This window comes from Peromyscus eremicus, chromosome 1 (genome assembly GCF_949786415.1).
Source record: "Peromyscus eremicus chromosome 1, PerEre_H2_v1, whole genome shotgun sequence".
NCBI classification, from domain to species: Eukaryota; Metazoa; Chordata; class Mammalia; order Rodentia; family Cricetidae; genus Peromyscus; species Peromyscus eremicus.
The window spans coordinates 89,826,375-89,840,742 of NC_081416.1; the positions used below are offsets into that span (position 1 = coordinate 89,826,375).

The window sequence follows — 14,368 nt, forward strand, 5'->3', positions numbered from 1 at the left end:
GCACTGCCAAGTTCAAGGGACTTGGTCATTTTTTCATTACAGACTTAGGAAAAAAATCTTGGGAAGCCATAACAGATATAAGACCTATCAGAGATGTTTGGTTTTTGAGACAGGGTCTCCTTGTATAACGCAGACTGGCCTGGAACTCACAGCAATTCTCCTGCCTCAGCTTTCCTCAGCAGGGATTACAGACATGAACTACAATGTGGAGCTCATATGAGAGGCATTTAATTTTTTTCTTCTTTCTTTCCTTTCTTTCTTTTCTTCTGTTCTTTCTTTCTTTTTTAAGCAGTAAGGCCTAAATTCAGGGCCTGGGTGAGAAAGTGTGGTGTTCTTGGCTCTCTGGCTCCAGTGAGGGAAAGGCACCTCAAGTCCTGCTGAGCTGACAGCCTCTGGAGAGAACGAAGTTTTCAAAGTGTTGGTCTTGGGTCCTTTCTTTGACCCGCTGTTCCTCCAGGGAGTCCACAAGCTTGTTTCTTTGCTCGATCACCTGCATCATCTCCTCGAATATTTCTTGCTCCTCCTTTAGATCACTCTCATCTTTCTGGCCCTCTAAAGAAAAGAAGAAGAAAGGAAAATCAGTGCTCGGGTAAGATTGGGGCCAGGGGAATTCTTAGCGTGGGAGTTCATAGTTGTTCTGGGCTCGTTATGTCCTATGATTACAAGGAAGTGAACTTAACACCAGGAACTGCCCTTAAAGCCACAGAGGAGAGAGGTGAGTGCTTTGTGCAGGAGTCAGCTTGGATTTCACATGTGTGCATTCGTGTGTGTGCCTGTGTGTGCACAGGTGCATGTGTGCGTGTGTTTGTGCATATGTGTGTTCACACATGTGTGCACATGTGTATGTGTGTGTTTTTGCATGTGTGTGTATATGAGTGTGTAGTGGGGAAGGGCACTTGAGAGAGAAGTTAATGCAGCCACACCCTGTCAAGCCTCAACCCTCCTTCCCCTCCTGATTCTCCTGCCTCTATGTCCAAAGTCCTGGGATTATAGGCATGCACCACCATGGCATGTGCGTGGAGGTCTGAGGACAACTTTCAGGAGCTGTCTCTTGGGTTCCACCTTGTTCTAGGCAAGGTCCCTCTTGTTCTTTGCTGCTGGGATTACAGGCATGCACCACTATGGCTGCCTTGTATACCCTTCTTAACAATGTCATATAATGCAGCCCTATAGGGTTTCATAGACACAGAAATGGCTCAGCAGATAAAGGTACTTACTATCAAGTCCAATGACCTTAACTCAATTCCTAGGACGTACATAGTGGAAGGAGAGGACCAGCCCCCACAAACTGTCCTCTGACCTCCACATATGTGTTCTGGCATGTGTGTTCCCCCCCACATAGATAAATAAAAGTGTAGTTTTGTTTAAAAAAAGAAATACATAGTCTGAGCCAGGTATGGTGGGGCTTGCCTGTCATCCCAGTACTTGGCAGGCTGGGGAAGGCTGCAATTTAAGGCCAGCCTCAGCTACAGAGGAATACCTTGAATTTGACACAGAAAGAGAGGGGGGGAGAGGGGAAGGGAGGAGGAGGAGGAGGAGGAGGAGGAGGAGGAGGAGGAGAGACGAAGACGAAGACGAAGAAGGAAGAAGAAGAAGAAGAAGAAGAAGAAGAAGAAGAAGAAGAAGAAGAAGAAGAAGAAGAAGAAGAAGAAGAAGAAAGCTTGTAAATTGCTTCCATGGGTGGGAGATGAGTTTGTGATCTCCTGCTAAATTGGAGCCCAGCTCTCACCTTGAGCTCACTATTTCTGTTCACTGTGACTTGGGCAGGGAATATTCTTATTACCATTTCTAGTGCCCAGCAGAGCCAGGCCTGGCTTCTCTGTGGCCCCCAATAACTTTTACAGTCCTCATGTATTGTGATGACTGATCTGGTTATCGGTCTCCCCATTGAGATCACAAACTCCCAGTGGGGAGGGGCTGGTCTTTGCCATGTGCCAAACCTGTTCTACCTCTTCAATAAATGTTTGCTAAGTGAATGGATAACTAAGTAAATACATGGATACCATGGCGCTTGCCGGGCATGGTGGTGTACGTGCCTGGAACCCTAGCACGTGAGAGGGTGAGCGGCATAGTTTTAATAGGAAAATCTCCCCTACAGGCTCATGAGTTTCAACACTTGGTCCCTACCTGGTGGCAGGAAGCAGAGATAGGCCAGGAAGCAGAGCAAGACTATAAACCTCACCCCTCTCTTGACAGTGACCCGGTTCCTCCCATGAGGCCCCACTTCCCGAAAGATCAGAAAACCTTCCAAAGCAATGCCACCACAGACCTGCCAGACACCATGCCTCCCAGCCATGGCGGCTGTGCCCCCTCAAACTGTGAGACAAAACAAACCTCTTCCGGGATTTGGTCACAGCCACGAGAAAAGTAGTGACTATACAGAGGCAGGAAGACTAGATGTTCAAGGCTAGCTTGGGCTACATAACAAGACTCCACCTTAATAAAAATACATTAAAAAATTAAATAAGTTGCTTTAGTTCTATCAACACATGGGATGAAGTAAATGTGGCCCTCACAACTGAGTGGTACCAACTGGAGGCCTTCTGGGCTTCTGGGGAGGTCGAGGAATAGTCTGGCTTTGTGCTGTTTCTCTCTCAGGCTGGTGGTGCGCAGGTGGGATGGGCTCTCCACTCATATCTGTAGCATGCCTTGCTCAAATGTCCTGGGGGGGGGTCTTCAGCAGGGGTCCCAGATGTGTGCCATACTCACCATCCTTGAGCATTTTCTCCCGTAGTTTCTGCTCCAGTCTGCTCTGGTGATCTTCTAGTTCTAACTCTTGGGCCCTGAGTACAGGAAAATGTTACAGCCATTACTAGGGGAATATGTGGAAACATGAATGGAGACACCTATAGACGGTGGCCGGCACAGTCTTTTTCCCCATTAGAGATGGCATCTTCTAATATCTCTAAATAGGAGGCATTGCTACTGCCGGGACCACTAGAGGTGCCTAGAAAGAGACTGAGATTACTGGATTTGAGAGATGAGGAGACAGCGGAGGGGATGATGATGAAGGCCACCAAGTTGTTCCTGAGGGTTTGCCTCTGTAGGGACCAGCAGAGCAGGGAGTGGAGCTGAGTCCTGGGGACTTGATTTTGCAGAGCCTGGTGATGTCCCAGGCATTCCTTGCTGTGTGGCTCCCCAGATGCTTGCATTTTTGGGGGGACTTTCAAATGCCACTCTGGAGTTCATCAGAGAAATGAGGACCCAGACAGATGTGGTGATGTCAAGAGGAGATGCGATCCTTAAGAAAGACTGCAGAGAAATAAAGGGTAAGGGGAGAAGCGCTGAATGGCCCCCCAGGGTTGAAGGACACAGCAGGACGTGCACCCCCACAGAAACCGCAGGACAGGGGCTTAGGGCCACTGCTCCTGGGCCACAAAGAGTCCAGGGGTTGGGAATGGGCCCCTCTGTTCCTCCTGTTGGGACTTCCTCTTCTAGACCCGACCTGTAGTTGCTTGTGTACTTGTGACAGTGTGGGACCATTAGTTTTTGTATTTATTTTGCTTGTTTTGGAGATGGGGTTTCATGTAGAGCAGGCTGGCCTCAGACGTGCTGTGTCCCCTTGAACTCCCATGCTTCCTGCCACCCCTCTACCCCTACACACAACGCTGGTATTACAGATGTGTGCCCCTACACCAGTGGTGCTGGGGATCAAACCCAGGGCTTCCTGCATGCTGGGCAAGCACTCTACTAGCCAAGCTACATCCCCAGCCCTGCTTCTACTTTTACTTCTGAAGTTGTTTGAGCTCAAGTCCTGCCTTATTACTGACAACTGGACCCTCTGCAGGGGCTAGGAGGTGGGGGCAGCTCAGATCTCAGAGAGAAGTGGCTGGGAGAAGCTCAGTGACAAGGAGGCTGCTCTAGGATCACCTTCAATGTCATGTGGAAGCCCTGTTGTTCCTGGGGGACTCCCAGCCAATGGCTGAACAGCATAGAGGTGTGAGAACTGGCAAGTCCTTCCCAACATGGAGACCTCTGATGGGCCGTCTCCACTTGGATGTTTCTCTGCCTTGGCTGAGACTCAGAGCTATTCACACCCGGAACTCCTCTTGCCCAGGTCTCCTTCCTTCCTTCCTTCCTTCCTTCCTTCCTTCCTTCCTTCCTTCCTTCCTTCCTTCCTCTGTTTTTTTTTTACAAGGAATCAGAACCGCAGTAGGGCCCACGACTCTCCCCCTGCCCCGTCTCCTTTCTCTTTATCCTTCACAGATGTCTTCCTCAAGGAATCTTACGCACCACTCACTCTGTCTTAACTTTGCTTTCCAAAGGGTCTGACCTGACATGCCAATCTAAGACATCACTCCTTGTTCATACAGGTCTTCCTCCAACCAGAACCTGCCCTCCAACATGCCTCTGCCCAGTGCACACACCCCGGTTGTCCTATTCGACCTCTATGGAGGAGAAAGTCCTTGGCCAGTGCTCTCTCTAGTGAAGCTGCTGGCTCTGGCCTGCAGCCACAGCTGGCCTCCCTCCTCCCCAAGACAGACTCTTGCATCCTTCATGAAACTCTTGACGGGCTTTCTTATTGACATGTGTTCACTTCTCTGCCCTGTGCCCACCCCACCCCCAACCTCCAAAGTGCTGGGATTCTAGGCTTGCACCATCGTGCCTGGCTATGGCCTATGTCTACAGAAACCAACTGAGTTCCTGACACAAAGAAGATGTTCTTGATACATTTCTGTTGAAAGGACTTTATAATTTAGAGCTAACTCCACTGCAGACCGGATGGCTGCATATAAGGCAGATATGATGCACATTACTTAATTCCTCTGAGGCTCATTATACTCATCAACTAAAAAAAAAAAGTCCAGAAGCAATGATTGCAAGAGAGGAGGCCCCTTCCCCCTATGCCTGACATTCCCGTCCGTGTGGATGGAGAGCAGTGAGTGTAACTCCTGGCCGCCTTCTCCAACCCCTCCTATCCCCACTCTCAGGTAGAGTTTGGAAAAATAGATGAGGCACACTCATCTCACTGTTCTTCTCTCCCAGGCTCATCTATCTTCAGCAAGTATGTGTTCTCAAGTACCCTAGGCCTTGCTATGGACCTTGGTAAGACGTCACAGTGCAGCTGGCTTCTTGTCGGTGGAAGGAGGGGCTGCCCTGTGTATCATAGGAAGAAAGCTTAGCATCCTTGGTCTGTAGTCACTAGCCTTTGGTCACAACCCCATGTGTGACAACCAAACACATCTTCCTGGCCTTTTCTAAATAACGTCTGGGTACATCACCCCCTCTCCACCCTTGAGACACAAGGTCTAGGATGAAGCCTTTCCCCTAAGGATCAAGTAGGTTCACTTTCTTTTTTCATGAGGTAGAAATATCAAATTCTGAGATTTGGCTAGTGTAGTGGGCTGAGTAAGAAAGATGTGTCCACATCCTAAGCTCCGGAAATAGTGAATGTGATGATACTTTAAAAGGGGTCTTTGCAGACATGGTTAGGGACCTTAAGATGGTTACATTCTAGATTATATCAGCGAGCCCTCAGCCTAGCGAGAAGACTTTCAAAGAGTCAGACAAGGAGGAGACACAGACACACAGAGAAGGCCGTATGACAAAGCCACCACCACCAAATGCCCGGAGCCACAGGAAGTAGAAGAGGCAAGGAAGGAGTCCCCGTGAAGAGTGTCTGGGAGAACGAGGCTCGCTCGACACCTTCATGTGGACTTCTGGCTTCCAGACTGAGGGAAATGTTCCTTTTGTTATGAGTCATCTACTCGTTACTAATTTGTCGGGAGCCCTAAACTAGTTAGTAAGCCGGCCTGGGTTCTCATCCTCAGCCATTAGTCACTATCAATAATAAAGGTAATATTTGGATGGTTGACCTATTTCTCACCTGGTTTAGAACCTGGGCAGGGAAGAGTGGACCCCCTCTGAAGCTCCCCAGATGACCACTCAGAGTTGGAGTGAAAATTAAACCAACAGCGTACGGAAAACCTTCAGCATAACTCTAGAGCTTAGTGGTTTACTCTCAATGCTATTTTCTCTCTCTCCAGAGTGCTGGCGGGTACAGCGTCCTTTGTTTCAGAATCGTGTGATGAACCAGAAGTCTTCATTTTGGCTGTCTGACCAGGTCACCAGCCCTTTCTCCAAGAAGACACATGGACAGATCCCAGACAGCCAGTGTCCAGCCCTTCTTTCGTTAAAGCCACCAGGAAGTGGCCAGGCAGATTTCCCATGATTCACACACAGGCCAAGCATGGCCTCCCCACGGATGGTGTGAGACTGGGGCCAGGAATGGGCCGGCTGCCTTCTAGCTCCTGACCTGCTACTGAAATCTATTTTAACCACTGAACTCCGAAGAAAGAGCAGACCACTAAAGAGTCTTTCCACTAATGCCAGCATGATATGCAAGACACAAAATACCAATTTGCCTCAATCACTGTTCCGTATGCACAAAGAAGCAAAGCTCTGGGACTCCTGCCAAGGACGGTGAACCACCCGCTCCTGCCACCAGGCTGTTAGCACTCACTGTTATCTGTGTTGCCTTACTTACATGATCAGTAGCTCCGACTCATATCGCATTAATTTATTCTTCTCCAGAACCAGCTTAAACCATTCCTGCAAAAGCTGGGCTTCGTCCTGTGTCCCTGAATCTGCTTAAGAAATCAGTGGCAAATGGGTTAGATTGGCATTTCTCGCCCCATGATCAAACTGCTTCCGAGCCACTTTAGCGGGCCATGTTTGCGGCAAGCAGGGCTCGGCAGGAAGCAGCTCCTGGCACCCTGTGGATACCTCAAGGTCATGGGCATCACAAATGAAACCCACCTGTGCCTGCTCTGGGGGAGTCCTCCTGGGCATGGAGGACATGACTACTTCAGTTCCAAGGTCACATGCCTGTGATGACTAATGTCCTACTACAAAGGACTCATCTCCTGCCTACTTGTGTGTCCATAAAACTGTTGTACGTTTCTGCATCCAAGAAGCCCTAGCTGCCTGCCAGTGACCTTTTCTCATCCCATCACCCATCTGTAAATCAAACTCTCAGACAGAGTGCCCAGGTGGCGTGTGGTCCCTTCCCAGGGCAGGGATGCTCATACCACATTTGATCACAGGCAGGTGATTGGGATTTTGATTTTTTTTTTTCCTGAAGAAAAGCCAAATGATGAAAAAAAATACAATTGGAATTGAGTCTCACGGGAGATAAATTTGTATTCCTATATTACTACAGCATAGGTACTCCCCTCTATTAAACAGAGGCATATTCGTGCACCATGTGCATGCCTGGTGCCCACGGAGGTCAGAAGAAGACAGCAGTTTCCCCAGCAACTGGTGTTACAGACAGTTGTGAGTTGCCATGCGTGCTGGGGATCAAACCTGGGTCCTCTGGAAGAGTAGCCAGTGCTCTTAACCTTTGAGCCCTCTCTCCAACCCCTAATTCAAGATTGCAAAAGGCATTTTGTTCATTTGGTTTATACCAAAGTCAGGGATAAAGTGATATGTTGTAATCTATCTCAAGAAATTTGGAGAGTTCAGTGTATCTATTAAACTCTAGTGTCTGATAATCTTTGTGATCAGATTGCCTCAAATCACAACAAAGTAACAAAGTAACCATCTGGAAATGCAGAGGAGACAGGGGTGGGGAGGGGGAGGGGGAGCGACGGGACTCTGGCACCTTTGCCCTGTGATCCGGGGTTACAGACATAGGTACCAGCCCTGCCACTGGCCTTCATATTCACTCACAAGGAACTCTGGCTTTCCACCGTGGTGGTGGTGCAACGGTGCTCCATGTTTCTTTTAGGTGGTAAGTTCAAGACTTTGCGCGTATCTCATTCAATACCATCTTGTTAAGCTGAGTGTGGAGGGGCACACCTGATATCCCAGCACTTGGGAGGCCGAGGCAGGAAGATTGCCATGAATTCAAAGCCAACCTGGACTACATAGTAAGTTCCAGGCCAGTCTAAACTATGTAGCAAGACCCTGTCTCAAAAAACTAACAACTAACCAATTAACTATAAATGAATTAAATACCAACTTGTTTGTTTTTTCTGTTATAGGGAAATCTCTTGACTATTTTACCCAACTGACACATTTCTTTTTTCTTTTTAAAAAATGTCTCTGTGTGGGTGAGTACATGTGAGTGCGGGTGTCCTTGGTGTCCAAAAGAGGAGTTATAAGTAGTTGTGAACTGCCTGATGTGGGTGTTGAGAACTAAGTGCCTGTCTTCTGCAAGCCCAGTAGGTACTATTAACCCTTCTGTGGGGCACCCACCCTCCCACACACAGACACACACAACACACACACTACACACACACACACCACACACATACAACACACACAACACACATACAACACACACCCACACAACACACACCCACATAACACACACATTACACAACACACACACAACACACACACACACAACACACACAGATACACACATACAACACACACCCACACAACACATACACACACACATACAACACACACCCACATAACACACACATTACACAACACACAACACACACCCACACAACACACACATTACACAACACACCATACACCACATACAATACACATACACACACAACACACAACACAGACACACATATACCCACACAATTTAAAAATAGTAAATTCTTAAAAAACAAATCTAAATTCAAATCTCTTCCGTTTTATCATCTATCCAGAGTCAACTTCTTCTAGATGTTTGTTTAATGTTTCTATATTAAGAACCGTTTTCCACGATAGAGAAAACAGAAAAGCTGCGAGTTGGAAATGCTGTCTTTCCTTATCGTCTAACGACACCATCTGCTATCAGCTCTGGGCTTCCCCTGCCTTGTCCCCAGTCCAAAAGAAACAGCTTTAAGGCACTATTTTGCTGTCTGTAGAGAAGCTTTTGCTTTTGTTTTTCAAATTCAGTCACTCTGCTACACGGATCTGCACAGTCTAGTTAGGTTTGTATCCTGTATGATCTATCCTTGCTTCTATCTTATGTGTCCTTCTGAAAACCTTGCTCATGATGGACTTCCCTATGTGTCACAGTGACTTCCCCTGACACACGTGGAACAAACACAAGGTGAACTGAGCCACTTAATTCTCCTTTATCAGTAGAGTAATTGGTGATTTGATTGGCTTTGGCTCAGTTTTTTAAAGTCTTCTGTTCTTTAGTAGACAAAGTCCCTTTGGGGGGAATCTGTAGATACAGCTTTCTTTATATAAAGGTTTACAGGTGTTATAGTTTGAACATAAAATGTCCCTCATAGGCTCACGTAGTTGAACATGTGATCTTTAACTGTTTTGAGAGGTTGCAGAACCTTTAGGAAGTCAAGCCTCACTGGAGGAAGTGGGTCACTGGGGGGCAGGCCTTGAGGCTTTATAGCCTGGCTCCACTTCCTGTTCACTCTCTGCTTCCTGAATGCAGATGCAATGTGACCAGTCAGGCTTGCTCCTGCCTCCAAGCCTTTCCTGCCCTACCATTGCCCCTTTCCCAACATGCTTTCCCCATCATGAGGCACTCAGTCCCTCTGAAAATACGAACCCTAAGTTTATTGTGTCAAGATACTTTATCACAGCAACAGAGCAGTAACTGAGATACCAGGGAGCCTGCCCTCTCAAAGTATCAGATCCAGGTGGATCTTGCTTCCTTACTTACAACAGTGCACTGAGGTATTTGTCTACAATTTCCACTTACTGATTGGCCCCTATCACATTCTGCCCTCGTGGCTCCTGTGAGTTTGGAAAGCATTGCCTCTCCCTGCAGGTATAGCAGAATGGACAGAGCGTGGGCTTCTGGGTCACTCAGGCCTGTGACATTCGTGTCACCTCATCTGTCTCTGCCTTGGTCTTCCCCGGGTTTAGAAATGAGGATGCTGCGGACAGTGCTACCTTAAGTTAGAGATGTTAAATGAAAGGCTACACGGGAAATGCTCAACACAGTGCTCTGTGCACAGTAACCCTCCTGCGAACTGTCCCCTTGTAAGAGCCCTCAATCATTCTTCCCATGCCTAGTCTCGGAAGGGTTAGTTTCTAGTCATCTTTAAAACTCAGCTAGGTGGTAAAAAACAAAACAAACAACAACAACAACAAAAACCCATTGTCTTCTAATAACTAGAAACCACCACCACACGTCACGAATACTGGCCCTCCACTCATACAATGGAAATGCCAGCGGTGGAGTGGATCATCTACACAAATGTGAGTGCGTCGTGCCTACCCAGGCTCTTGGCTTCCTCTCCTCTCCCATTGTTCCAGTGCTGCTGTTACAGTCAAAGCCCTTCCTCCACAGGGCTGTGACTCCTCACCTAGGGCCAGGCTTCAGCTAGAGGGTTGTGTCCAGAAGGCAAGGTGTCTTCTGGCCACGATCTGGACAGTGTAGTTATCTAACCCTTCCTCCTAGCCTCTCTGCTTGGGTCTACTGTCAAGGTTCTTTGCTCCTGAACTCTTACGGCTCTTCTTAGACACAGTGGAAGGATTCCACTTGCCACGGTGAAATCAACACTCAGTGTCTGGGCATGGTGGCACCCAAGCACTTGGGAGGTGGGAGCAAGACGATCAGAAGTTCAAGGCCAGTCCGGGGTACATGAGATTTTTGTCTCAAAAAACTAACCACACACACACACACACACACACACACACACACACACACACACCTTAAAAAAACAAACAAACAAACAAACAAACCTGGCCAGCTGGTGAGGTGGCACATGCCCCAAGCCTGACAGCCTGAGCCTTTGATCCTAAGAATCCATATGGTAGGAGAGAACCGGCTTCTGCAAATTGCCCTCTGTGTGCCATGACATGTGTGCCCATGCACACACATGATATTTATACATCAATGTAATCCAAAGTTTCAAAATCTACATTGAAATTATTTTCCTCCTCTTTTTCCTTCTTTGTGAGACAGGCTCACCATGTAACCCAGGCTGGCCTTGAACTTCTTATCCTTTTGCCCAGCCTCCTGAGAAGATTATAGGCATGAGCCACTAAGTTCGACTTCCCTCAAGATTCTTATATGGGCAAACATGTGAAATTCATGGACTGTACATGTCTGTGGAGAAGAGAGTTATAGATGAGTATGAACGAATGGATGAGCCAATGAACGAATGGATGAGCCAATGAACGGCGCTAAGGAAAGATCGGCCCTCGCTGGGTTTCAGGAGGAGAGGGACTCAAAAGGAAAGAGAAGAATTCATCCCACTGACATTCTAAGACGTGACAGACCCATTTATCAAGTGTGTCACTAAAATGATCTCATTTATTGTGTGTGTGTGTGTGTGTGTGTGTGTGTGTGTGTGCATGTGTGACGGTCAGAGGGTGTATGTGTGTGCATGTGTGACGGTCAGAGGTCAACACAAAGCGTCTTCTCACCTTTCCCACCTTCTTTTTAAGACAGGGTCTTTCACTGGGATGTGAGGCACACTGACACGGCTGAACTGACGTTGCCTCCACCTCCCCAGCACTGGGATGGGGCTGCCACACATACCAAGCTTTTTACCAAAGGTGTGGGGATTGAACTCTGGTCCTCGGGTTTGCGTGGCGAGCACTTTCCCGACTGAGACATCCCCCTAACTCCCTGTTTTATCATTTACTCTTTCGTCTCTCTCTACCATCCCTAGGAGGAAGGTTTATCAGTCCCATTTTACAGATGGGAAAATTTGACAGAGCAGGAACTGCAGAATGTTGGTGATGTAAGATTCATTCAAGAACACCTGACTCATTCCTGTGCTCTGTCCAGAATCCCTCACTGTCTCATGAGACAGGAAATTAGCATTCCCCTGGGTTCCTCAGCAACAGACAAGATGAAAACCACAGGGTAGCAGCCAAACTACTTCCTTTCCTCCTGGCTGGGCTGGCCATTAAGTCATTCTTAATGTATGTGCTGCTGCCCTCTGCTGGCAGCCTCCAGCATCTGCATGGTCTTCGCTGTCCAAACCGCTGGGCTCCATGGAAAGGAGGAAGCACAAGGTGGGCTTCTGGGCAGTCAGCTGAAGTGAGCAAGGCTATAAGGGAAGGACCTTGCTTGTCTACCTTCCCTGAGAATAAACCTTTCATCCTTTGAAGATTTTCTTCTTTTGCCTTTGATTTCTTCTGTTTCCAGAGACGGAAAGAAAGCTCAGGACTCCACCAGACTACTTCATCTGCGTGGTAGTCTCTTGCCGGGGCATACTGTGATCCTAGCATTTAACATGATGCAATCCTAGCATTGCCTAGTGTCTCAACTAGACAAGTCCAAGCAGCTGACAGAGCCAGGTCTGGCTATTCATGGAGGGTGGTAGGATTCAGGGGGTCCAAATCACTGAGTATCCTGCTCCATTGGTGACTTAGGCACAGGGGACCACAGGGATTCTCTGCTGCCTTTGCCAAAGATACCCACCACATGCACAGACATCCTGTGTGTCTTGGTTTGTCATTTGGGGTTGACGGTTAGCTCTCTGCTTTACTTTGTTTCCTTTTTCTGAACAAATTGGGGGGGACCCCATGCTGGGGTGTGGTGGGGGAACTCATTTCTGACTGTTGGAAAAAAAAAATTAAAAGAAAGCCGGAATTGTTGTTGGGACAATGAAGAGCTCATTTCACTCAGACATCAGGGCTCTCGGCCTGCACCCTCCACCCTGCACCCCTGCACAGTCCTCTAATTCAATGGGCCTAATGAATAACTCCGAGGCACAAAAGACCCTTTCAGGCTGTCCCCAGTCATTATAGAGGAGCCTCGCCTAACTGTCTCAGCCCACTCCTTGTTTGCAGGCTTGCCTCTAAATTTGGTTATTCACAACCTTGATAGCTCAATATTATTGCCTAACTGTGATCATTGTCTAATTATCCTAATAATACCTATTAAATAATTCTCATTAAATCACTTGAATGGGAGCAGCAGAGGCCAGCTCAAATACAACTTAACCCAATAAGCATTGGTCATTCGCTGAGCGGCAGGCAATCTCTTCAAGGGACTCCATAGACTATCGAACCACAGGGAAATATGACCATTGCACCAATGCGCATGTCTTCCCTTTGATGGCCTGGCTTGCGAATCCACTTGGTTTCCTCTGAGACCGCTCTCTGTGACTTGACTCTTTTTTTGTCCCTAGCCCCTCACTGATTTCCATCTGTCACCCTCACAAGAATATCAAAGAAGAAAAGGCCTAGGAACCTAACAGGGTAATTAGTTTACTGAGAATAGAAAGGGAATGAACAGAATCCATCTTTTGGCTGGCCTGACTCACCTTTGATAATACCGATAGCTGGCCATATTTCTTTAGGTATGGCTCAAAATGGCTTCCTTCTCCTTCCCGTTGGAGACTGGGGGAGATGTTCAGAACAAGCTTTAAACATTTGGGGTCTATAATTGAAGTTTCTAGCAGGAAAGCTTGCAGAGGTAGGTATTTCCTTTAAAGCATCTCATGTAGATTGGAGTGTTTTGTAGATATGGGTAGTGTTTGTTGACTGTCTCTGTGTAGAAGAGACTTGGGTAGATGGCACTTGAATTCTCAAAATGGCCTAGTACTGTGGGGTTAGCTCACTTTTCAGCTAAGGAATCTGAGTGATTTTCCTAGGACTATGTCTCTCCAAAATAGGTGATATGTTTTTGTTTGTTTGCAGTGCTGGGTCTCAAACCCATGACCTCATAAAGTATACTAGGCAAGTGCTACAACCAGCTGAGTCATATCCTGTCACTGCTCACTCTGCATGATGAGAAACAAATTTAAATACAGAGTATATGTGAGGGGATAAAGGTGTGTGTGTGTGTGTGTGTGTGTGTGTGTGTGTGTGTGCGTGTGTGCACATGTGTGCGTGCATGTGTGCATGTGTGTGTATGCATGTGTGTTGTGTGTGTGTGTGCTGTGTACCTGTGTGCTCACGCATGTGGAGGTCAGAAGTTGATGGTGTGTCTTTTCCTCAGTCATTTTCCACTTTATTTTTTGAGACAAGATCTCTCACTGAACCTTAGAGCTTTTTTTTTTTTTTTTTTTTTAAAGCTAGACTGGTTGGCTAGCCAGTTCCTGGCATCATCCTGTCTCAGCCTCTCCAGAATTAGGATTATAGATATGTGCTGCTATGCCCAGATTTTCATATGGGTTCTGGGGATTTGAACTCAGGTCCTCACACTTGCACAGCATGCACTTTACCCATTAGGCCACCCCTAGAAACCAGGATTTGAACTTGGGGCTTTCCCTCTTAATCAATATTGCTTGAACATTCGAATATTCCTCCTGGATTCTTCTTAACTTCTGAATTTCAAAGATTACTCACACAGAGAGAAAGCTACAGAGGATGTCCACAGGGATTTCAGATCAAACCAGCAGCTTCATGTTTAAAGTGTGGGCATGAGGCTGGAGAGCTGACTCATCAGTTAAGAGCACTTGCTGCTCCTCCAGAGGACAAGGGTGCGATTCCCAGCATCCACAGGGCGGCTAAGAGCTATCTGTAGTTCCAGTTT

General features: G+C 47.3%; 1 protein-coding gene across 1 annotated transcript in view; it reads right to left on the reverse strand.

The window, feature by feature from the left end:
* Positions 1 to 266: 266 nt before the first annotated feature.
* The window catches only part of Mical2 (microtubule associated monooxygenase, calponin and LIM domain containing 2), a 189,961-nt gene continuing 175,859 nt past the window's right edge, over positions 267 to 14,368 (reverse strand). Inside the window, 3 exon segments of the mRNA XM_059268759.1 lie at positions 267 to 552; positions 2,710 to 2,783; positions 6,488 to 6,587. Coding sequence (XP_059124742.1) covers positions 368 to 552; positions 2,710 to 2,783; positions 6,488 to 6,587 — 359 coding nt within the window. The 3' untranslated portion in view covers positions 267 to 367.